The following is a 26,328-nucleotide window of genomic DNA, read 5'->3' as shown; positions in this document are numbered from 1 at the left end:
CTATATTGCCATGCTGGGTCATAGCAAGGATCCATGAAACCCAGCCTCCTGTTTCCGACAGCGGCCAAAACAGGTCACAAGCACCCCGGCCACCATCCCAACACCAAGAAAATTCCATGACACTGAAACGCTTACTAGCAGTGGCAATTCCAAAAAGGAACCCGATTAATAGCTATTCTATGAACTGCTCCTCGAAGAACTCATCCAAACCCCCTTGGTACCCATCAACAGTACCGCACCAACCACGGTCTCTGGCCAAAGATTCCAGAGCACCATTGAACATCGAGTGCCAAGCACTCATCTGGTTTTAAATGTGCCACTTAACATAAAAGAATATCTTCCATTATCTGAACGAGTAAATAACCGACTCACGTCTGCCCGTTCTAGCCTTCCCATGACTTCAAACAACTCCATCATATAGCCCCTTCAAGCAGAACAGCCTTAACCTCTTATAAAGGTGTTAATGATCCAAAGACAAGACAAACCTTTTCCATAGGAAAGAAAAAAAAAATTAGCAGAACCAGGGGTCACGATTTGAAGCTCCAGGGAGGAAGATTCAGAACCAATGTCAGGAAGTATTTCTTCACGGAGAGGGTGGTGGATGCCTGGAATGCCCTTCCGGAGGATGTGGTGAAGACCAGAACTGTGAAGGACTTCAAAGGGGCGTGGGATAAACACTGTGGATCCATAAAGTCAAGAGGCCGCCAATGAAGAGTGGGTGACTCGCCAGAATGATGGCTACTGCCTGGAGACAATACCCTTATTAAATAAACATACACATGCTTACTGTGACTCCAACATCGCTCTAAGCTTCAACAGCAAGAGGAAATGTGGAAAAAAGGATTCACACTCACAAAGAGGGGAGTAGCTGGCTTGTTACGGCAGGTACTACCCCAAATCAAATAAGCCTGATACTTCACTTTCAATGCATATACAGCATAGTTCTCTGCTTCAACGGCAGGGGAGAAGAAAAACTGATACTTCACACATCCAGCAGAGCTCTCTGTTTCAACGGCAGGGGAGAAGAAAAGAGGGTTCGCACTCACAAAGCGGGGAGTAGCTGGCTTGTTACGGCGGTTACTACCCCAAACCAAATGTGCCTGATATTTCACTTTCGATGCATATTCCAGCATGGCTCTCTGCTTCAACAGCATGGGAGAAGAAAAACAAACAATAAGGGCTGTATAACATAGTCTGGCAGCTACTACCCCTAACTAATCAGGCTAGATATTTCACTTGGATGCAGCTCCATCACTGCTCTCTACATTAAAGGTGGGGGTGGAAGGGAAATAGAACCAAGAGCTAAGAGAAACAGATAAGCTCCCCACCATGAGGCCCAAGTCATGTAGCTGTAGCCAGGGCCATCCCTCCCCATGTGCATCACCCATTTGCCACACGGATGCCCAATCTTGCAGTCTACTGTAACTGCTTTCCTACCGGGAGAGGGGGGGGGAACAGTTCCCCCTTAAGAATATAACTCTGCAAGCGGGCGGTGGAGTTCTACTACTCCCGGGCGATCAGACAGTTCTAGAGAGTAAATACACAGCCTCAAGTCGAGCATAAGAACATAAGAAAATGCCATAATGGGTCAGACCAAGGGTCCATCAAACCCAGCATCCTGTTTCCAACAGTGGCCAATCCAGGCCATAAGAACCTGGCAAGTACCCAAAACTAAGCCTATTCCATGTTACCATTGCTAATGGCAGTGGTTATTCTCTAAGTGAACTTAATAGCATTTAATGGACTTCTCCAAGAACTTATCCTATCCTTTTTTAAACACAGCTATACTAACTGAACTAACCACGTCCTCTGGCAACAAATTCCAGGGTTTAATTGCGCGTTGAGTAAAAGAACTTTCTCCAATTAGTTTTAAATGTGCCCCATGCTAACTTCATGGAGTGCCCCCTAGTCTTTCTATTATCCGCTGCCCAAGCCGAAAAGGGGCAGTGCATTCCGGAGCCAGCATGCTTTCCCTCCCCTCTCCTTTGTTTGCCTTTAATTTTGTTATGAGGGGAAGAAAAAACAACAGGCCCCACTCGGGCCCCGCCGACCATGAAAAATCAGGAGGAACTACCCTCCCCCCCGAAAAACCCCAACGCAAGGAACCGGGGTGGGCCGTCCCGCGCTGTCCCATCCGCGGATCAAAATGCCCCTGAAGCAACTGCACGACTCTCCCACGACAACAACGACAACTCGGCCCAGCAGTCCCTTCCAACGCAAACCACCGCTGCCTGCAGCAGCGCCACTCTACCCAGCTGCTGTCCCCCGCCATGAGGGCCCCAACGCTCCGCCCTCCTCCCGGCCACACAATGGCCCACACCGACCACGAAAACATGTGGCACCTCCGATGCTGGACTCTGAGGGACTCCACTGCGTGCCCCCAACCTGGCCGCGCCGCCCGGACTCTCGGGGCATGCGCTGGAACCGGCGGGCCACCGAGTTCTGCCGTCCCAACCGTCCCCGATGGACGCAAACCTCCGCTGCTTGCAGCAGGGGCCGAACAACAAAGCTGTAGGCGAGGATGGAGAGGGAAGCCTCTCTCCTGCCGGCCTGGCGGCTGGCGCATGCAATGACTGTGACCGATGGTGCACCTCGCTGCAGGCTGCACCGATCGAGGCCGCTGAGAACAATCTACTCACTGGCACCGCGGGCCTCCACAGGCCACAAAACCCTGTGCTGCTCTTCGAAGGATCCATTTCTGGGCGCGCGCTGGGGTTAAAAGGGGGGTCCTGTCCTCGTCGCGGCCCTTTAAAGGGCCGTTGACGTCATCTGCCCGCGCCACCTCTTCTGTGCGCCGGCCGTGGTAGGCGTGGCCTGGCCCCATTCCTTTGCGCGCATGGGAGGCGCGGGCGGTGGCCCAATCGCGCGCCGGGGCTGCTGGCCCGGCGCACCCTCTCCTTCCCCTTCAAGGGGACGCCGTCCCCCGTGGGGGAAGGGCGGCGCATCTGTTATTGATGGGCTCTGACCATTCGGTCCGGGCCCACTTATGTCCCTCTTATTTTAGATCTAATGCAGGAGAAAATTCCTGATAGTATCTGTTTAGCAGAAACATGGTTGACTAAAAATCAAAAGATAATAAATCAGTTGTCATCTGTGATCTCCCAGCTGAGGGAGGGAAGAAGGGATGGAGGTCTAATATACATTTTTTTACATTTTCATTTATTAAAATTTATCACTTAACACACATGGTCTAAGTGATGTACAAAATAAAACACTCAAATTGCCAAAATGTTGTACAAAAACAAATACAAACTGCAATAATATGCAACACCAAAAATATAACAGATATGACATCAAACTCACTTTGATCTTAATAGCATCTTGGTAAAACAGAGCTCATTAATGTACTGCATCTAAAATAGCAAACGCAATTATGTGTTGCATCTAAAGAGGGCAAGCTTACTAGCATGCAGTACCTACTGAAGTTAGGCCACGGTATCTACTAAACCAAGCTGTGAGGGAGTGTATAGACGTCTCTCTCAATCTACTTTAAAGAACCGGAGTCAGATATCCTGCCCAGTCCTCCTTAAGCTTGGGCTCCCCAAGGTATACTGGGAGGAGGGAAGAGCCAACCCCTAAACATAAAACCTAAGGGCCTAGACGGGGCCCAGGGAGATGACGAAGTCCCAGCGTACCAACTGAGGACTTATCTGTAAAGTTGGTTAACTGCTAGTATTTAAAGCTTAGAGACTGCCTGAGTTCAAGGAGTCTGTTCTATTGACTGCTTCCACTTACGTGTCTTTGAGATCACTGTAAATAAATAGCACTTTAAGCACAGCCAGAGTTGTGGTGTGGTTTTCCTCTGGCAGTTAAACAGGAGCTGCTATGGAGAAAGCTGATTCTCTAGTGGCTGAAAGACGAACAGCTCTAACTGAAGGGACATCAAGCATACCATACCACGATGACCTTAACAGGTGGGAGGATGGATATAGTTTGAGAAGGGCATTAGCTCACGGACAGGAACTTGATTTATCAACTTAAAAATGATCATTCCCATTTTGTATACTATCTGCTGTTGCATGGGAAGCCATTTTAGACTCATAAGGGTAGGCATAATGTGTTAATTACGTTTTCTAAAAATCAAATGCGTAATGGCATTCAACAAAAGCTGGAGAGGTTGCAAAGATACTTCAGGAAGATCAAGATAAAAACTATTACAATAGTCGATAAGAGGAAAAATAGAGGCTTGCACAACTGGGTAAAACTCACCTTCATGCAAGAGGTGCGGCCCATGACCACATATAATTTGTAAAAGCCAGCTTTAACTACAGACTTGATTTGAATATGAAATGTAAGATGAGGGTCAATCCAAACTCCTAAACATTTGATACTGTCATTGATGAGAAATGTATTTTCAAAAGAGATTGAGGCATGCTGTATCATTGAATGTACCTTCTGAATTCTGTTTTAGACATGTTAAGTGATAGTTTATTGTGTTGGAACCACTGCCTGATTGTAGACATATAGATTTGCAGATGTTGCATGGTATCTTGCCATATGATATGGAGATGAATAAAAAATTGCAAATCATTGGCATGCATTTTATAACCATTACATAGACTCACTACAATTTTAGAGATGGAAGCCAAATAAATGTTGAACAAAACCGACGATAAAGCAGAGCTTTGAGGTACACCAGTTTTAATGAGTGACCATTGAGTTTGATCATTCTTAAACTTTACTTGCTGAGATTACTTAAATAGGAAGTAAACCAGTTAAGCACATGACCTGCTATGCCACGTTCCTGCAGTCGGTACCATAGTATGTCATGATCCACATTAACAAATGCTGAGGAAATGTCAAGTGACACAAGCAGAAATCGATGGCCACTATCAAGGCCTTTTCTGAATGTATCAGTCAAAGATAATAGTAAAAGCTCAGTGCTTATTGAGCCAAATTGTGTGGATGATTATTTCAAAGCATTCATTAAATCTTGTACCATATAAGATTGATATTTCAACCGCTTTTGAAATAATGGCTCTAACATTTATGCAATTTAATCTTTGTCTGGTGTACTGCCCACCTAGTTCTCTTGCACATCATATGTCCCCATTGATAGAATGTTTTCCAAATAGTGCTTTTGATCTTACAAAAACATTGATAGTTGGAGTTTTTAATCTTCAGGTAGATAAAATTCCTCTCTCCACTGTTTGCAAAACCTTTCTTGATTCTATGGAAGCTTTGAATTTTAAACAATTTATTAGCAAGCAAACTCAACATGCAGGACACGTACTAGATTTGATATTTAGTACTCCTAAGGTACTAAAAATTAATCCAGCGACTATTGGCATTTATGCTGTTCCCTGGTCAGACCATAGTGTAATTATATCTAATATTATCAATACTGCACAAGTGCATGGGGAAATAAAGCAAGTAAATGCGGAGAGATGAAGTAATGTCATTGATAAAACTAAAAATATCTTCTCCAGGAAATTAGAAAAAATGCTATTTACGAATTTGGATAGAGCTGTAGAAATACTATCAATCAAAGAGTTATTGATACTGTAGCTTCCTTAAAGAAAAGCAAACTAAAATCTAAGAAGGAATGTAAGTGCTTTCCTTGTTACACTGAGGATTTGAGAGTATGCAAGAGAGAATTGAGAAGAAAGGAAATTGGAGGAATAATAAATCTTTCTAATCTGGAAAAATATAGGGTACAATTAATATACAGAAGAATGATAAATATCATTAACAAGCTATTTTACTCTAAAAAGATTCATGCTACTGGATTTGATTGTAGACTTTTATTTAAGACTGTAAAGACCCTGACCAACAATGTGGTAGAAAATGCCTCCCCACTGCCTTTCAGCTGAGATGAATTTGCACAGTACTGTAAGGATGAAGTTCATACCTTTTGTGATAAATTTCCTCCATTACTAGATTCTCTGGTTATGCCCTCCAACACTGTTGAGTCATAGTGGAATACGTTCTCAAATGTTTGTAAAAATGAAGTACAACAGATCATTTCCAAAATTAATCCTGCTTTTTGTAAGCTTAAAGTTATTTTAGTTAGTCTACTTAAAATTGTAAAGGAGGATATATCCCCTTAAGTAACCAAACTTGTGAATGTCACCTAGTGAAGGATATGTAACAGATGATACTAAAAAAGTGATAGTAAGACCTTTATTAAAAAATGAAAAACTGGACAAAGCTCTAATTACCAGCTATCGACAATCTCAAATTTATTATTTCTTGCAAAAACTAGTAAGTCCCTGGTTCTGTCTCAACTGTCAGAATATTTGGAAGAATTTTCTCTGCTTTATGGAAACCAATTTGGTTTTAGAAAAAATAGCAGTACGAGCCTTCTGTTATTGCTTTTTGATACAGGTCAAGCTCCCATTCTCACCCATATATTCACAAACAAGCAGGCTCTCACTCATTCATACATACATACAAGCTCACATACGTCATGGTCTCCTGTTATCGGGCCATAGTGAGATGAGCGCCACCACAGCCCTGAAAGCCTCCTGCTATCTTCAGGCCGTGTGGCTCACCGATCTTCCTTCTTGAGAGGAGGGAGCAGAAGCTGTGCGCAGATGTGCACAGCTTCCACTCCCTCTCCTTCCCCAAGCAGGAAGATCTGTAGGCTGTATGGTAGCAGGCAAGGCTGCGGGCCACTGGCCCGCTGCTTCCTCATGCACACCCCGTTGCTCCGGGCCTGGCCTTGCAGCTCCGGCTCTCCTCTTCGCTGTCATGGGGTTGGGATCCCGCGACGACCTTGCAGCTCCGACACTCCTCTTCGCTGTTGCGGGGATGGGATCCCATGATGGCGTGCTCTAATAGGCCTCTTCCAGTTGAGTGGGCCTGGGTCCAAATTGGGTGGCAACTGCCCACCCATGGCTACACTACTGTGCTGTTCACTTTAATAGATTAAGTAGTTACAAAGATATCTAATTCCTGCATGAAAGATTAGATCTTTTGGATGCTTGGCAAGTCCTTCATGCCCAATAAAAAGACTGCTCATGACTCCTGAGTGCAAAAAACACAATATAGGATTGACTAACATAGAAATGACGGCAGACGAAGACCAAACGGCCCATCCAGTCTGCCCAGCAAGCTTTCGCACTCTTTTTTTTTTTTTTCCTCATACTTATTTGTTACTCTTGGCCCTTAGTAACCTTTTGGTTTTATTTCCCTTCCACCCCTGCTATTAATGTAGAGAGCAGTGTTGGAACTGCATCTAAGTGAATATCTACTTAATTAGTTAATGGTAGTAACCGCTACAATAAGTAAGCTACACCCATGCTTATTTGTTTACCCAGACTATGTAATTCAGTCCTTGTTGGTTGTTGTCTGTATATAGATCCACTTTTCTTCGTTCCCCTCTGCCATTGAAGCAGAGAGCTATGCTGGATATGCATTGAAAGTGAAGTATCAGACTTTCTCCCCTGCCGTTGAAGCAGAAAGCTATGCTGGATATGCGTGAAGTATCAGTCTTTCTCCCCTACCGTTGAAGCAGAGAGCTATGCTGGATATGCATTGAAAGTGAAGTATCAGGCTTATTAGGTTTGGGGTAGTAACCGCCATAACAAGCAAGCTATTCCCCGCTTTTTTGTGAATGGAAATCCTTTTTTCCACATTACCTCTTGCCGTTGAAGCTTAGAGCAATGTTGGAGTCGCATTAACCGCATGTATGTTTATTGAATTAAGGGTATTATCTCCAGGTAGTAGCCGTCATTCCTGCAAGCCATCCACTCTTCATTCACATCTTCTAGACTTTATGGATCCACAGTGTTTATCCCATGCCTCATTGCAGTCCTTCACAGTTCTGGTCTTCACCACTTCCTCCGGAAAGGCATTCCAGGCATCCACCACCCCCTTCGTGAAGAAATACTTCCTGACATTGGTTCTGAATCTTCCTCCCTGGAGTTTTAAATTGTGATCCCTGGTTCTGCTGATTTTTTCCCGACGGAAAAGGCTTGTTGTTAACTTTGGATCAGTAAAACCTTTCAAGTATCTGAAAGTCTGTATCATATCTCCCCTGCTCCTCCTTTCCTCAAGGGTGTACATATTTAGATTCTTCAATCTCTCCTCATAAGACATTCGATGAAGACCATCCACCTTTTTGGTCGCCCTTCTCTGGACCGCCTCCATCCTGTCTCTGTCCCTTCAGAGATACAGTCTCCAGAACTGAGCACACTACTCCAGGTGAGGCCTCACCAAGGACAAGGGATAATCACTTCCCTTTTCTTACTCGATATTCCTCTCTATATGCAGCCCAGCATTCTTCTGGCTTTAGCTATCGCCTTGTCACATTGTTTTGCCAACTTCAGATCGTTAGATACTATCACCCCTAGGTCTCTCTCCTGCTCTGTGCACATCAGCCCTTCACCCCCCCATCAAATACAGTTCTTCCGGATTTTTACACCCGATATGCATGACTATGGAAGTTTCTGACCATTAAATTGGATGGATTTGAAGTGGGATAACATGGAGCATGGTGCTAGATGATGGCAATTCCTTGCTTTTCTTTTTGGAGATCAGGGACTTCAAGATTACCTAAATAAAAAGTGGAAGGAGATTTTGGAACATAATAAGGAACATATCAATTCACCAGAGTTATTTTGGGAAATGGCCAAGGTGGTAAAGAGGGGAAATCATTGCATTTGTAATTAATAGAAGGAAAAATCTGGATAGTAGATTGCTCAAAATAGGAAAAACAGTTCCAGAAAGAAAAACATCAGTTGGCTGTGGACCCATCCCCTGTGGCTAAGAACAACTTTTCTTTCCTGTCAAATCGCTTTCAATACACTTCTCTCATCAGAAGGCCAATCTATGTTCTTTTATTAAATACAAGTTGTATAAATTTAGAAATAGATCTTGGAAGCTGTTAGCCTCACTCACTAAAAGCTGGAAGGTATCAAAATATGTGACTGCAATTAGGAATGGGGCTGATGTAAAATGCCACCGACCATGGGGTGCTGCACGACAGTTGGCATCCTGTACCTCCTGGTTCTAGGTCCAGCGCTGTGCCTGCAACCTGCTGGGGCTTTTTGGTGTGGCTCCTGATACCTGTTCTGCTTCTCTATGAAAGGGCCCATAGCAACTCACCAGCTTTATAGGGCCAGTTTCCAGGATTTCTTGTGGCGCAGACCGATGACATCAGCACTGCTCTAACATAAAAGGAAGCTCACGCCTCTGGGCAGGTGCCTGAGCATCTGGTTATTCCTGATTCTGACTTCAGATAGAGACCCTGCCTGCTTCCTGACTTTGCTTCCGTCTGCTGAGTGCTCTGATCCTTGCTTGTCTTCTACTTTTATATGGACTCTGCCTGCCTGCCTGACCACTTTTCTGCCTCACAATTCTGCACCATGCCTTGGCCTTGTCTGTCAGCCATCCCAGGGTCCATTCTCCAAAGCCCGGGACAACTGGAAACGTAGCTATCATTAGCTTAGTAAGGCTAAATCCCTTATCTAGAATTGACTATTATCAATACATCACTTTCTGAACGATCTATTCCTTTGTTATGTCATCTGTAGTCCATCCAATTCTCAAAAAGTCTTTAGAAGTGTCTGACCCCTAAAACTATTACCCTATTTCCAGTCATTTGTACCCAAAATGACTGAGCAAGTAGTTTTTGCCCAACTTACAAATTTTTCTGAGAAGGTAAATGCTCTTCATCCCCGACAGTCAGATTTCTGTAAAGATTATAGCACAAAAACTGCGTTATTGGCAATGGTCGATGAAATTAGGATGGGTGTAGATAGGGGAAATTATGTCCTTCTTGTATCAATTGATATGAGCTCAGCTTTTGATGTTGTGGACCATTGTCTGTTATTATCTCATCTCCAAGATCTGGAAATTACAGACACAGTTATGCATTGGTTTAGTTCCTTTCTAGATAATCATCATTTCTTTGTAAACTGACAAAATGAGTTCTCTTCTTTGAAACCTGTTACTCGCAGAGTTCCACATGGTTCTGTTTTATCTCCACTTGGAGGATTAATATCGATTGAGCGAGGGGGGGCCCGCGGAGCAGCAGAGTCAAGCTCCAGGTCCCGATGACGTCACCCCGGAAGTCCGATAAAGGACTTTTGAGAATTCCTGACCTTGAGAAATCAGATTGGAATAAACCAGTGAACGAACATTCCAATATTAAGCTCCTCAAATTTGGAACTCTCTGCCCTTGGACCTCACTCTGAAGTAATTTCTTAAAATTTAGAAAATCGGTCAAAGCCTGGATGTTTCCTAAAATTTTCTATCAATAATTCTTTTTTTTCTGGACCTATAGTTATGATCAATTGTTCTATTCTTGATTTTCATTTTGGCGTGCTGAAAGTTTTGTCATCTTAACTATGATTTTAATTTTTCATTTTGTTTAATAATTTTGCAAAATTTTATTTTTAACTTTCCTTTTACTTTAATTTTTATTGTAACTTTTTAGATAATTGTTGCATTTATTTCCTTCTAATTGTAAACCGGTTTGAAAACTTATTGAAAATCGGTATATTAAAGATTACCATTACCACAGAGAAAAGATTTGTATTTTTAGACATAAAATTCTTTATGGGGAAGCTGGGGAGATCAGTCTGTAGTTATGGACTTTCTAAGAGAATTGAACCTGCCTCGGTTGAGAGCTCAGTAATTGGAAGGTTGAATGCCTCTATATCATTACAAGAGATCAATTCTGTCATTAATCAAGCTAAGCCTACTTCCTGCCCCAGGAGCGTCCCCATCTTATCCGTCTAAATTCTAGCTGAGTAGCTATTTACCCAGCTAGAATTTAGCTAGATAAGGGCTAAATATAGCCGTGTAAGCCATTTAGACAGATAAGTATTACGTTATCTATTTAAATGACTTTTTAATATTAACCTCATGGATTTTAGTCTTAGAATGCAGGCCAGAGTATTTCAATCTTGGCCAAAATTTCTCATCTAGTTAATCCCAAAGGGATAATCTATCCTTTTTGTGCTGTACAACAAAAATATAATTTGGATCATAAGGACTTCTATGCATATTTGCAATCCAGACACCAATATTATACGTTAAGTAAAAAGCATCTTACTTAAAAATTGGAGGAATATTCTAAAGAGAATAATATTGATCCTTAGGATATCTTGGAGAGAGATTAAACTGAAATGCAAAGGCTCTAATAAGATGTTACTTAATAAATGGAAGAAAGTTGGATTTGAATGTGGCTCCCAGCTGGCTAAATGTTTTTCCAGGATCCCTGAATTATCATTCGATATTGCTTTAAGGGAGATTCAGTATAAGTTGCTGAGGAGGGAACATACTTTGGGACATCAGTTTTAGATATATGCCAAGATTCAAGCTTACTGGAAAAAAGATCAAGAACTGTTTGGAAAGAGTGATATGTGAAGAACTTATATTTAACCCAGAAGGGATTCATGGAGTGAAAGGGAAATATCTGAAGTTAGTCATCAGGAAGGCTTAGTAATTAGGAAGAAAGATATCTTATTGGCATGGAGAGAAGCGTCACTTTCCTTCTGGCAATGAAGAAATGCTCGACATGCCCTGCTACAGTTTCAAAATATTATCTCCCAGGAATTACCCCAACATAGGAAGAAGTTTCTAGAAATTTGGAGTGATTACATACAGAGTCTCTCCTAGAGCTAGGAGCGATATATTAAATTACCCTTAATTGATATCTGTTGACAAAATTTCAGTTACTGGGTTAATAGTAAAAGATTGGTTTTCTTTTATTGAATGTTTTGGTTTTTACTCTCACATATAGTTATTTTGTTTGTTAAATTTGCTTCCAAGGTGATGAAAGTTTTCTTTGGGAGATAGGGACGGAGGTCTTAGTTGGTTATTAGGTATTGTAATTGGGGGGGGGGGATTTTAAAAAAATTATAAATCTGTTTTTTGCAGACTGTCAATTTCACAGATAAATATAAGAAATAATGGGGCATCTGTATTTTATTGATGGCATTTTTCCTTACAAAGTTTTAAACATAAAAAATTGTCAACAGAAGGTGAGAGATATTCAGACCTCTTATACTAAGATCTTGGTTAAATGGAAAGAAATTTTGAAAATATTTAAATTGTATTTGGTTGCTTGGTGTACATAAGAAACAAGGTACACCAAGTATGTTTTAATTTAAAAAAAAAATTTCAGACATAAATTCTGTGGAGGGTTCAGGGGTGATCCGCAGCTGAGTTGTTGCAGTTAGAGAATGTTTGGAGTCAAAATAAATGTATTTCAAAATTGTTTTCAACTGGAGAAGAAACAAGATAGTGGTTGAGCTATGAATTAATTTGATTCTGTTCTGCAACTATTGTCTATCTTTTGTAACTGACAGCTATCCAACTAAGTGAGAGTGGCAGCGACTCTGACGTGGAATCTGATGGAATGAAAGTGAAGCATCCTCATGTGCTACAGGAGAATACTCGAATGGGAATGGATAATGAAGAGAGCATGATGTCTTTTGAGGGAGATGGTGGACAGACATCGCATGTCTTGGAGGACAGTAACATCAGGTAATCGAAGCAAATGAAGTAGTGCAGAAAAAGTATTGCCCACCCTTAAAAGCATATACCCAGACATTTACCAAGATACTGGTTAAAATCGGGCCCTCTAGCCAAGACTGATATAGGGGAGGGTGTTTCAGCTGTATTCATTCTCCACAAAGATTTTATGAGGTCTATATTCAGAAGCATCTAACCAGATAACTCAGAAGTTATCCGGTTAAATGAATATTTGGACACCTATCCGGCTAAATTCTAGCTGGCTAATAAGTTAACCAGCTAGAATTTAGCCAGCTGTGTCTATGGGAAAATGCCTTGGTGAATCAGGCCCTTAGGGGCATTCTGGAAGTGTAACTGAGAGGAGTTGAGATAGCTGGCTAAGTTATCCAGCTAACTACGATATTCAAAGTTAGCCAGCTAATTAGGGCCAGGCCACAGAGCTGTCCTAAAGTTAGCCGGATATATTCAGAGTGCAGCTGCACTATTGAACATATCTCCAAAGTTAGCCGGATAAGTTTATCCAGCTAACTTTGATATTCGGACTGAATATGGACCCTCACTATTTATTTACTTATTTAACATTTATATTCCACCCATCCAAATATCTTAGCAGAGTGCAACATTTTATAAACAATCTACATAAAATTTAAATAAAAATAACATTTTCAAAAAGCAATCAAAACAACAGAAATGTAATAAAACCAAAGCATTGTGATGGGTAGCACCCATCAGAGGTTAAGCTTCAATCCTCTGGAAGCTCCACTTCACTTTTACTCCAGCTTTTTCTTTTCAATATATTCTACCAAAGTTTTCAGCTTCCTCTATCTTTATTTTCTCTCATGCTACAAAACCTAAACTACGTTTTTATCAGTTGCTGGTTAGTTCTGTAGTTTTATCATACTTCTCCCTTTAGATGTCACAAAACTCATAAATAAGACCCATATTATTCCTGCTGTCAAGATCTTTTCCCATTCAGCCTGTTTCTATCGATTTAATCCTTTCTTTGAAATAAGCATAGCTAACAATCATGTTGCTGACTCATGTGATATAACTAGAGTCACTGAGACCAACCATTTTTGTTCCTTTTTGATTTAATGCCATCTCAGCAGAGAAAATAACACAAGATTGAAAAGAATTACAAGAAAATAAAATAATTGTAAATTAAAAAAATTGATTTATACACTATATTCATCTTGACATAAACAGGCCAGCAAAATTGCTGACAAACAGACAGTAACTATATTACTATGAGGATACACTTGGTCTGCCATCCTTTCTCTGGTTCCTTGCCTTCAACTTCTCATTCTTTCGCCTCTCCCAGTTTTTTGTATAGTATAGGGATGATTATTGTTGTTTTTCTAGCACAGAAATGAAAGTTTACACACAAAAACAAAATATATGAAATGTAAAAACATGCAAAAGGAACATTAATGCTATAATCTATTATAGTACTAATATACTAAGAATTATTTATGTATATATGTATTTAAATATCCGTATATAAAAGCTTCCCATATGCATAAGATAAAATACCACTTAATGACAAAGCAGTACTAATCTTAAATTCTTTAAAATGTATACTGAAATTATAAAAAAGCCCATCCAATCCTATAATATAATTAGAGAGTCCATGACAATTGTAAGTCAAAGAATATTTTCCATAGATAATCTAGTTCTTTTGTGCCTCAGTTTAAAGATAAAGAGGCAAGTTTTTAATAACTGTCTAGAGATTGCCACAATAAGGGCTCAAATAAGTGAAACTTGAATATTCCGGTGTATTACTTTGAGGAATAGGTCCTGCTCATTCCTCGACAAAGGACCTTTGTTTCACCTAGTAATGGCTTCATCAGGAGGAAGATGTTATATTATGAAGATGACTCATTCAAACTAAAAACAAAAATAACAAGATATTTGCACATGTATCTGTCTGTTAACTTAATAACACAGTCAAGTATTATTCTTTTCTTAAAACTACTTAGAATATTTCTGAAAGAACGGATGTGTCATAGAATCATGTCTTCACCAAAACAACTATTTTATCAAGGATTTCAAATCCTAAATTGTTAACAAACGATTAAAGAAGTCCTGACTGAGAGCAGACTCACAAATCTATTGGTCAAATCTTAAGAATTCAAATGAATTTGTTACTTAAAAAGCAACTCCATCCACACAGACTTTACCTTAGCCTTCCTTCTCCATACTTCATCTTCAAGAAACCAGAACGAGGCTGAACATCTTAAGATTTGTGGGGTATTTAAATATCACTTAAAACAGCTGATAAGAGAAATTACGTGCCTTTTCAAAGAGAGGCTGAGTCACTGATATTGGCAAGAAGCCAAAGGAAGGATAGTGATAGCTGTTAATTTATAGAAATGTTTCCCATTCAATCATGGAACTCATGCCCTCTGGAGCAGTGGTGCACTAAGAGTAGATAAAATATTGTTCTTGGCACTGAAGCTGCAGAGAGTTATTGCCACCTCTCGGCTGTCTAAGATTTTGTATGACAAAGAATTTTAAATGTTCCAAAGAGTGGCCAAACTCCTGGCAATGTTTTGACTAGTGGGGATGCTTGTTAGTCTGAATACCACTTTTATGCTATATAATTTGTGTTTTGTTAGAAAGCTTTGTTTGAGCTATATAAAGCTTCCAACATGGTCATTGGATGATATAGACTACTTGCGAGGTGCTACAATCAAAGTGACCCTTCAATATATAACTAATAGATAAATAAGGATGTTGAAAAACATTAATTTCCAGAACATTGTTGCACACCACACAATGAGTACAAGTGAATTGGCCATTGCCTCACAGATGTCTGTGTTGTTCAAACGAGGTACTGTTGACATTAGTCTGTCTCGCAGATTGCGACCCCATGTGTGTGGTCTACTTCTGAAAATATTATGAAGTGTTAAAACATGCCAATGTTTTGAAGCGAGCCTTTGGATCACATCTGACTGGTTGGAAGAAGGTATAACACAAATTGGACGTTCCATGGCCGTGACTGCATCTTCAGCAAAGGGGCTCTATTGGCAAATAGGCCCTGTTTATAAGCTCATTTTTGACCCTAGGTGGGTATCCTCTTCCAAGAATCGTCCAACAGGAATGTTCATTCGTTGATTGCGAAGGTGACAGCTATCAAAGTGTAACAAGATGTTTCTAGCTGTTGTCTTTGTGAAAATGGTAGTGGCAAGCCTTACTTCGTACTTGTAATCTAACAGATCCAAAAAATATATCTTCAAAGGGCAGTACTGTATAGTAAAGTGTAAATTCAGGTTTTTAGTGTTAATCTATGTGATAAATAGTTTCAAACTTGCTTCCTCTACATTCAGGTAGGCCAAGCCACAGCAGTGGGTTATGCAGTCCTACCAGCAGATGGAGACAGAGTAAAGCTGACTCGCTGATGTCACTGACATATAGTCCTGCCCTGACATCAGCCCGTCAATATTCTCTCCCGCCAGCAGTTGGTGGACATACATTACCTTTTTGGGGCTTGCTTGTGGTAAAAAAAAAAAAAAAAAACCCTAACTGAAAATAGAAGACTAGGAAAAGATTCAGACGCACCACTTGAGCTCCTGAGGTGACACCCGTTTGGTCCCTCCCTCAGTTGAGCGCTTTAAGTCTCTAAGCCTGACCAGGCATAGACTTAAGAAAGAAAAAAAAGTGGAAAAGAGGATGAGGGAGTGCTCATAGGTGAAGGCTTGGCCCTCTCCCCCTATAGGTGGTGACCTGATCGTGCTCTCAAGTAAAAAAAGAAATAAATAGATAAAAGTAGGGAAGTTTTATACCCCCATTTTTTTTTTTCCTTACCAGGTCCTCCTTCCCTCATTGTTTTCCCCAATGTCTCTTATGCCCTTTTCCCTCTCACTTCTCTGGGGAGTTAATGTAGAGTGGAGGTGGCTCAGGTTCAGTGGGTTGAACAGCTTTTGGCTAGGCCCCTCTTTTCACACTCTGTTCAATCAGCCATGTGATTGGCCGTGCGACAGGTTTGTTATTTTCTTCCCACATACTTAGGTGTGAGCATGTGCATTTTCGCCATGCAGCAATATCCTGACGTGGGCGTGCAGGTACTTGTGCGTGTACGGTGGCGGCCTAGATTTGAGCGCATATTTGCGCAGGTACACCCGAGCACCATTGGAATGCATGTAGGAGGCCGTCTAAAACCAAGTGTAGGTACCAGAGACAAAAAAAAATCTAAGCGCCTTGCTGTCTGTGGGGCTTGCCATTTAAGGGAAATTCAGCCATCGCGCTCTCTACGCCTGTGTCAGCGCTGTTTAGATGCTCAAGTGAATTTGGCTACTACAGATTTTGCCAGAATTGGGATATCCCCTTTGCCTATGTTGGCTCCAAAGGGGAATGGGGAGTGTGCAATAGGCGATGCAGCGGACAATTCCCCTCCCCCCTGTTCCCGATGGCAGAGGCATCCCCAAAAGAAGGGTCGGAAAGTGCCAGTTATGGGCCTATGGGCCCTGATATGCATCCATCCTCCTTCTCCTGGGTGGAACTTTTCCAGGGCCTGCAGGCTTTTATGTAGGGGCGCCCAGCAGAGGCAAAGCAACCTATTAAGAAGGGATTGTGTGCCCAGGTTTCCCACTTGTCAGCTACTGCGGGCAAACGCTGCAGGGAGACTATCATTGGAGTTGTTCAGGGGGATGTGGATCATGATACATTGGATGACTGATGAGGATTTGATTTTCTCCCCTCTACAAGAGGGAGAAATTCCACCTGATTTGGAGGCACATCAGACTCTACGCTGGTTTTTTCACAAAGATGAGTTGCCGAGTTTGTTGACTCAGATGCTGAAGATGCTCGGTGTGGACGGGGTGACGGTACAGGCTTACAAAAGAATGATCCCATATTGGTCACTTTACGCAAAGCGTCCTGTTTCTTTCCCCTCCTAGATCCAATTCAAGGGTTAAAGGGGGCACACTTTAGTGGGTTTGTACCCTTTAAGTCCGAAGGCAAGGGAGCAGTTTGATTCCTGAAGGTGGATGCCTTGGGATGCACTGTTTTCAAACAAACCACCATTCCAGTGGAAGGAGGGGCAACTCTAAAAGATGCTCAGGATAGGAGAATTGAGACTATCCTTAAACAGGCCTTTGAGGCCATGGCAATGAATTTGCAAATTGCTTCTTGCTTCTGCCTACTGGCTCGGGCTGGTTTGCATCTCTCTCAAGAGACACAAGGAGCGGGGTCCGATGGCACCGGGAGCCGCATTCTTAGGCAACGTATGCTTTGACTTGATGTGGGCAGCCGCTAGAAGTGATAGCGGCTAGGCACCAGTTGTGACAACTAAATCTCTATCCATTTCTTCTGCCTGTGATGGAGGCCTGTATATCGTACCAGTATAAATGGATGTTTCATTCCCTCTTTCCAGATTAACTCACACCCTCCTCCCTTTCTTCCTATCCTGTCCTTCCTAAATAGATTATAGTCTAGTATAACTAGATCTTAGTTCTGATTGTCTGAGTACCTTGCCTCTGTGGCTGCCACTTTCTCCAAGTAAGCCTCTTCCATATCTGCCTCTAGATCTAGAACTTTATTTCTCATGCCATATAGATAATTTCAGTGTTTGGCTCAAAGCATGGTGTAAATCAAGTGGTTTTGGTTACATTGGTGGATGGGGCTGTGTATGGAACAGTAAAAGGTTATACTGTAAAGATGATCTACATTTGTCCTTGGCCGGAAGGAGGATACTAAGTGAGAAATTCAGTAAGATACCACCAAATAAATGCACTAAAGAATATGTCTTTAAAGGGATATATATATCTTGAAACTCTATAACTCCACTTGGAATCACCTCTTATCTAACAATTTTGCAAAGATAATTAGTGTCTGGGTATAAATAGTCAATGAGTTTCTTAGCTCTTGTGCATTTCATCCAGAGCTGCACTAACTTTGGTGGTTAATGAAGCATGGAAAATGCAAAAGAACTGTCAAAGGATCTGCGAGCAAAAGTAGTTCAACTTTATAAATCAGGAAAAGGATATAAAAAGATATCCAAAGATTTGAAAATGCCAATCAGTACTGTTCAAATTCTGATCAAAAAGTGGAAAATTATGGGTTCTGGTAATACCAAGCCAGACCAAGAAAGATTTATTTATTTATTTATTTATTTATAACTTTTTTATACCGAGGTTCAGGTAACAGAGTTACTAATCACTTCGGTTTACATTCCAACATCAAACAAAACAATGACATAAGATATGTCTTACAATGAACAGGGAGGAAAACAACTTGGATACAAATAACTTGGTAGAACAAGATTTCAGACACAACTGCCAGGAAAATGTGTCAGGATGCAAAGAAAAACCCACAAGCAATTTTTTACTGAAATACAGGTTTATCTGAAGCAAAGTGGTATGGGTGATTCAACATGCACAATAAGGAAATACTTGAACAAAAATGGGCTACATGGAAGAGCTGCCAGAAAAAAGACATTTCTGCACCAATGCCAATGTCAAGCAGCACCTAGAGAAGCCGCAAAACTTCTGGTACAAAATCATTTGGAGTGATGAGACCAAAATTGCTCTTTATGGTCACAACTATAAACTCTATGAAGAGCAGCACACCATCCCTACCGTGAAGCATGGTGGATCTCTGCTGTTTTGGGGGGATCGTGAGCTACAGCGGCACAGCGTTTAGTCAAAATTGTTGGCAGGATGAATGCAGCATCTTATCAGAAAATAGAACCAAAAGATTACATTAATGGCAGGAGTGGAAGGGAAATAGAACCAAAAGGTTACTAAAGGCCAAGAGTAACAGATAAGTATGAGAGAGAGAAAATAAAAATGTGGAAGCTTGCTGGGCAGACTGCATGGGCCATTTGGTCTTCTTCTGCCGTCATTTCTATGTTTCTATTTGAGGAGAATTTGCATTCATCAGCCAGGGAGCGGCACATGGGGCGCACGTGGACTTTCCAAAATGACAGTGATCTGAAACATAAGGCCAAGTGTACCCTTCAGTGGCTGCAGCAGAAGAAAGTGAAGGTTCTGGAGTGGCCATCACAGTCTCCTGGTCTCAACATCATTGAGCCACGTTGGGGAGAACTCAAACATGCAGTTCATTCTGTACAACCAAAGAATTTACAGGATCTGGAGGCTTTTTGCCAAGACGAATGGGCAGCTTTACCTCATGAGAACATAAAGGGCCTCATTCACAACCATCACAAAAGACTGCAAAAGGGGGCAATACATGATATTAAGAGCTAAGGGTATGTAAACTTTTGAACAGGACCATTTTATTATTTCTATGGTTTGTTTAATGATTGTGCTATTCTGTGATGCATAATAATTTAATTTGAAATACAGTAAAATTATCATTCATATTTTCTTAAAATGCTACATGTTACAAATTTTGCCAGGGTTATATAAACTTATGAACACAACTGTAACATTTTCCCTAGAAAAATAATCTCAAGGGCAATATGTCATGATATTAACTTGGAAGGATGGAGGGTCAGCGGCAGTCTGAGGAAATATTTCTTTACTTGTGAATGCCTGAAATAGCTTACCAGCACATGATAACCCAAACTGTGACAATTATAAGTGGAATGGAGGGATATGATCATGGTTTGAGCAGGGTCTGTGATTACTCAATAGGCAAAGCAAATCCTCTGCTGATGAGGATTGTGTTACTATGACCCTATTCACAAAGCTGCTTCAAACAGTAATGCACCAAAATGAATGTTAGTGAATAGGCTCCATGAAAAAGAATGGGGTCTGCAGTAAGTAACTCGTTTGGCATGGTAATGGTTAACACACCTTCATGTGTTGGGCCTATATATGTTATGCTGTTACCTGGCAGCTAAAGCTAAGTCCAACTCTGAGCTGGTCAAAAATCTCTCTATATTTATTTATTTATTTATTTATTTATTTATTTAGGTGTTTTTATATACCGGGATACGTTGGGAACATCATCTCGGTTCACAAATAACTAAAACTGCAACAGGCTTTACAGAGAACAAATTAAATAGTGGAAGTAAATAATGTAAACCATGAACGACATTTGAACAGTTAACACGATATGCTATATAGTTAACAGATTATAATGGGAAAGATAATTCAATGTAAGCATGATTATAAAGAATAGATGGCAGGGAGGAATTATACAGGGGTTGGGTTGAGGCGGTTAGGTTAAATGGGGGTTACAAGGCATACTCGTAACAAAAGAATGAGGTAATCGGGCTTGAGATAGGGGAGAGGAGGTAAAGTGAGATGAGGGGGGTAAACTGAGTAGGGTGAGGGAGTAAGGTGAGATGAGAGGGGATTAGGTGAAGGCCTGCTTAAAGAGCCAGGTCTTGAGGTTCTGTTTGAATCTTTTTTGACAAGATTCTAAGCGCAGGTTTGGGGGCATTCTGTTCCAGAGGGTGGGTCCAGCTAAGGAGAGGGCACGTGATTTGGTGGATTTGAGTTTAGACAGCTTTGGAGAGGGAGTGTGCATCATGGCAAGGTGCTGTCCCCTGGTGGGTCTGTTGTATGGGCGGAGTCGGAGGTGATCTTTGAACCATGTCATGTCTTGGTTGTAGGTAGTTTTGTGGATGAGTGTGAGTGTTTTGTAAATGATTCTGGAGCTGATTGGCAGCCAGTGTAGATGCTGGAGGACGGGGGTGATGTGATCTCCTCGGTGGGCATTAGTGAGTATGCGCGCTGCTGAGTTTTGGAGTATCTGTAAGGGCCGTAGGGTATTTTTTGGAAGGCCTAGGAGGATGGCATTACAGTAGTCAAGCTTGGCCAGAATGGTGGCTTGGAGGACTGTGCGGAAATCATTCATGTGGAGTAAGGGTTTCAATTTTTTGAGTGTGTGGAGCTTGAAGAAACCCTCTTTTAATGTTGAGTTGATAAATTTATAAAAGGCTTTGTATTGGTTGGTCAATTAGTCACACTATCATGTCTGTCTATGGTCACCAGTTGGCACTTAGAACAGTGGAAGGTGCACTGTGCAAACTCAATATGCTGTGTCTGCAATGTCCTGTCTCACACCCAGCTACAGGCTCCCACACACATGCACAGGGTGTCTTCGTCTGGCACTGCCAGACCCATTCTTCAGGTGCTGCAGCTTGGGGTTCTGCAGTAAGTAGCCCTTTCCTCCTTTGTATGTCACAGGATGGGAGCCACAGTGGCCATACTGCAGGACTTTTCTTCTGGTATCAAGCAGCCCTGATCGTGTGAGCCTGAGCTCTATATGGGTGGGCCAGGACCCCCACCCATGACTACGCCACTTTTGTGGATTGTGAACTAGTTCAAAGACAGGAAATAGAGAGTAGAACTAACTGTCAGTTCCCTGTACGTACCCGGATCAGTCCAGGACAGCTGGGTTTTGCCTCCCCTCCAGCAGATGGAGACAGAAAAAGACTTCGCAGACTCTGTCCTATACCCCTGAGGAGCCACCTAGTGTCTGCCAGTATTTTTCTGTCTCCAGCAGATGGCGGAGGTGCAAAACCTACGGGCGGATTTTAAAAGCCCTGCTCATGTAAATCCGCCCGGATTTACGCGAGCAGGGCCCGCGCGCCTATTTTGTATAGGCCGCCGGCACGCGCAGAGCCCCGGGACACGCGTAAGTCCCGGGGTTTTTTTGAAGGGGGCATGTCGGGGGCGGGGCCGAATGACGGCAGCGTTTCGGGGGCGGGATGCGACATTTCGGGGCGGGACCGAGTGCGTGGCGCCGGCCCGGGGGCGTGGTCGAGGCCTCCGGACCAGCCCCCGGGTCGGATGACGGCACGCCAGCAGTCTGCTGGCGCGCGTAGATTTACGTCTGCTTCTAGCAAGCGTAAATCTAGGGACAAAGGTAAGGGGGGGATTTAGATAGGGCCGGGGGGGTGGGTTAGGGAAGGGAGGGGAAGGTGAGGGGAGGGCGAAAGAAAGTTCCCTCCGAGGCCGCTCCGATTTCGGAGCGGCCTCAGAGGGAACGGAGGCAGGCTGTGCGGCTCGGCGCGCGCAGGCTGCCCAAAATCGGCAGCCTTGCGCACGCCGATCCAGGATTTTATAAGATACGTGCGGCTATGCGCGTATCTTATAAAATCCAGCGTACTTTTGTTTGCGCCTGCTGCGCAAACAAAAGTACGCGATCACGCTTTTTAAAAAAATCTACCCCCTAGTGTCTGATAGAGGTGCTGAGTTTAGGGTTGGATTTGGTCTGACTATAGTCTCTTAGCGCTTGATTTTACAAGGGAAGCTTAGTTTAAGGATCCCTTTAAATTAAAAAAAAAAAAAAAAAGTTTGGTTAGAGCAGTGATCGGACAGTTGTGAGTAGCCTCCCAGGGAGTTGGCAGGTCCTGGTAGGACTATCCCCCCTGGTATTCGAGGCTGGAGGGCAGAGGGTTGGGAACCCTGAAACTCTCAGCCAGCCTGTCTTCAACCAGGTAAAAGAAAAAAAAAATATATATATATATATATATATGTATATATATTAATTAAATTGTGGGTTTGGGGCTCTCCGGCCATGCATCCACTCCATTTTCGTTGATTTTCGCCACTTTCCCGGCCCGTTTTTTGACCGGGAAATCCATCCATTTGGCACGGTTCTTTTTTCGGAGAGAGCCAAAATCGAGACCGGGGATATGCCTTGTGGTGCGGCCTGCTTGGCCTGTGGCAGTGTGTACGCACGGATTTCCCGCGCTGGAATCTGCACAGCTTGTCAGGCAGAGAAGGTCCATCAGCCCACCTTCCTTCTGATGCCGTTTTCACTGTCCTTTTCAGTTCCTACGAGCTCCTGGGGGTTTGTCTTGGTCGCGCTGGTTATTTTTTCTGGCCCCGATCCTAATTTAGCTCGGGGATCATGCCGCATGGTGCGGCCTGCAGGCCGGAGTTTGTACCGGGTACTTGTCGGGAGGGGAAGGCTCTCGGGGAAGCCGATTTCGGCGAAATCGCATCGCAGCAGCTCTAGAGCATGCAGGGACCCTGGGAGGGTAGACTTGCTGCGGCAGCCTCAGGACCCTTTTCTTCTCAGCGCAGGTACTGAAGCCTTACTGCGAATGTTCAGGGAGCAGGAGAAGGCTGCCCTGGAGGAGGGGAGCTCTCCGCCACCTCTTTCGCCGTGTCCTGCTGCCCCTGGGGGGGGGGGGGGGGGGGGGGGGGTGACTTGCAGGCAGCGCAGATATAGGACTCAGATGAGTCTTCTTCCTCGTTCTCCTCCTATTTTGTTTTGTTGCTGCATAAAGCCTTCAAAGCACGAAAAGCAGCAAAGAGCCAGGGTACTAAGGGTACGCCGTGAGGTCCTGCCGTTGCTGGGGGCTGGGACAAGAGCTTCATCACTTCACAAGTGTACCAAGTCACACAGTGGCATAGAAACCCCAAGGCCAAACGCCCTCTCCGGTCCTTTTCCTGTCAGGTGGACAGTTCAGATACGGATGGGGTGGATGAAGGTGAGTCTCTTCCGCAAGCCCCTGGTGAAGGACCGGATCAGGATCACCAGCTCCAGCCGGCCAAGCCAGTAGATGCGCCTTAGAAGGTTTCTGGCTCTTTAAAAAAAAAGAAAAGAAAATTTACTTGAGATTGTGAAAACAGCAGCAGAAGGTGCAGCAAGTTCCTTTGAGCCTCCCAGGGGGTTGGCAGGTCCTGGTGGGACCATCCCCCCTGGTATCAGAGGCAAAAGAGCAGGGGGTTAAAGACCCGGGGACTGTTACAGCCGGCGGGTGATACCGGGGAGCCTGGCTCACTCACCGCAGCAGGCAGCTCAGCTCAGCACAGCCTTCGGAGCACTGTGAAAAAAAAAAAAAGATAAAGTTTTTTTTTCGGTCGGTCGGTCCAGCGTTCTCTCCAGCTCCTCTCTGCCTGCCTTACTGCCACATTTCGGCTCGCGCGAAGGCCCCTGCCGCCCGCTTTATTTTTGGCGCGCTTACCTCAGCTGATCGGAGCTAAATTTAGCCCTCTCTAGAGCCGGCATCTATGCAGATTGTGTCTCGGGAGGTCCACTGAGGGGAATCCCTGTGGCAGTAGCAGTTCTTCGCGGCGCCCAGAGCTTGGGAGGCTTACAGCTCAGCTGCAGCCACCTGATCAATTCCTGCTTAGTGCAGGGACGGAGGCCATTTTGAAAACGTTCAGGGATGCAGACAGAGCCGCGATGGAGGCACAGAGTTCCCTGCCACCTCTCTCCCCGTGACCGTGGCCCTCTGGGGGGGAGGACGGACAGGTCGCAGGAGGATCGGGCTGATACTTCGGATGGTGATCCTGAGGAGGCCTCAGATGGGTCTTCTTTGCCATTCTCCTCGGACTTGGTGAAGTTTTTTTCACAAAATGTTCAAGGCACAGAGAGCATCCAAACACAAGAGGGGCAAGGTCTCTGAGGTTCCCTCCTCCCGTAAGCGTCCCAAGTCCCCGCCGGTGGGGGGAGCATACTAAGTCTAAGCGCCCTCTCAGATCCGTGGCAGGTCCAGATGATTCGTCTTCATAGAATCTATCTGATGGAGGAGACCCTTCCCCTCAAGACCTTCAAGGGCTAGAAGCAGGCCAGGATGGTCAGCCCCTGGTGCCCAAGCAGGGAGGCACTTCTGCGGTGGACGGTGATGATCCCAAGGTGGTACGCTTGTTCCGGAGAGATGAATTGGGTCCGCTTATCCCGAATATTCTAAAAGAGCTTGGAATTGAAGTCCTGCAGGAGGATTCTCATATGGGAGTGGTGGATCCCATGATGTTAGGTCTAAGAGGTCTGGCTCGCTCTTTTCCCTTTCATATGTCAGTCACTGACCTCTTGTTCCGGGAGTGGGGCACTCCGGATCTAGTTTTGAAAGTCAGCTGCGCTATGGATAAGTTGTACCCGCTACCGGAGGATGCGCTGGAGCTGCTCAGGGTCCCCAATGTGGGTGCGGCAGCCTCTGCAGTAACTACAAAGACCACCATCCCAGTCACAGGAGCGACGGCCCTAAAAGATTTGCAGGACCGAAAGTTGGAGGTACAGCTTAAAAACATATTTGAGAACTCCCTGGGAATGCAGGTGGCCATGTGCAGCAGTTTTGCTCTGTGTTTGAGCCAGTGTTGTGTGCAGCACTTACAATCTGGGGCATCCCTTTCAGAAGTGGACACTGCTCAGGCTGGTCGTTTGGAGGCGGCAGTGGCTTACAGTGCGCACGTCGGGAAGAACAATGGTCTCTGCCATTTCGGCCCGCAGGCTCCTTTGGCTCAGAAATTGGTCGACGGATGTCTCCTCGAAAGCTCAGCTGAGTTCCTTGCCTTTCAAGGGAAAGCTGCTCTTCGGCCAACAGTTGAAGGACATGATTAAGTCTTCTGGATCCTCCTCTCGTCAGGCTACCAGCCGTGACGGATTCAGCACGGTCCAGTCTTCTTTGGTGGCTGTTTCCAGATTACGACGGGGTGTGGATTTGGAAATTCCCTCCTGGATAGTGGTAACCACCGATGCCAGCCTCTCCGAGTGGGGAGTGGTTTGTCGAGGAACAGCAGTGCAAGGTCAGTGGATGAGGTCAGAGTCTTCTTGGTCGATCAATCAGTTGGAGACCAGAGCGGTTCGGTTGGTGCTACAGGCCCTCCTTCCCATAGTAGATGGGAGATCAGTGCAAATTCTCTCCAACAATGCGACAACGGTGGCTTACATCACTCGTTAGGGCAGAACTCTGAGTCGTCCAGTGGCGGCAGAGGCTCAACTTTTAATCAGCTGGGCAGAACATCACCTGTACAGGATAGCAGCCTCTCACATTGGCGGAGTGGACAATGTGCAGGACGATTTTCTCAGCCGCCACCAGTTGGATCCAGGAGAGTGGGAACTCTCCGAGGCTTTCAGTCTCCTGTGCAACTGGTGGTCCAGGCCCGCGATGGACCTGTTGGCAATGTATCGCAATGCCAAAGCTCCTCAATTTTTCAGTCATCGAAGAGAGCCAGGAGCGGAAGGTGTAGACGCTCTGGTGCTTCCCTGGCCAAAGGACATTCTTTTGTATGTCTTTCTGCCGTGGCC

At 43.9% G+C, this 26,328-nt stretch overlaps 1 protein-coding gene across 4 annotated transcripts in view; it reads left to right on the top strand.

Moving 5' to 3' along the window:
• Window positions 1-26,328, top strand: part of TAF1 (TATA-box binding protein associated factor 1) — a 441,469-nt gene that overhangs the window by 410,490 nt on the left and 4,651 nt on the right. For all 4 annotated transcript variants that reach the window (XM_029607221.1, XM_029607219.1, XM_029607220.1 and 1 more), the window contains one exon: window positions 12,264-12,441. In XM_029607221.1, the coding sequence (XP_029463081.1) occupies window positions 12,264-12,441 (178 nt within the window). The remainder of the gene's footprint in view (window positions 1-12,263; window positions 12,442-26,328) is intronic.

This window comes from Rhinatrema bivittatum, chromosome 6 (assembly GCF_901001135.1).
Source record: "Rhinatrema bivittatum chromosome 6, aRhiBiv1.1, whole genome shotgun sequence".
In the NCBI taxonomy this organism is placed as follows: Eukaryota; Metazoa; Chordata; class Amphibia; order Gymnophiona; family Rhinatrematidae; genus Rhinatrema; species Rhinatrema bivittatum.
The sequence above is the reverse complement of the archived record's forward strand: the minus strand, read 5'-3'. Positions and strand labels throughout refer to the sequence as shown.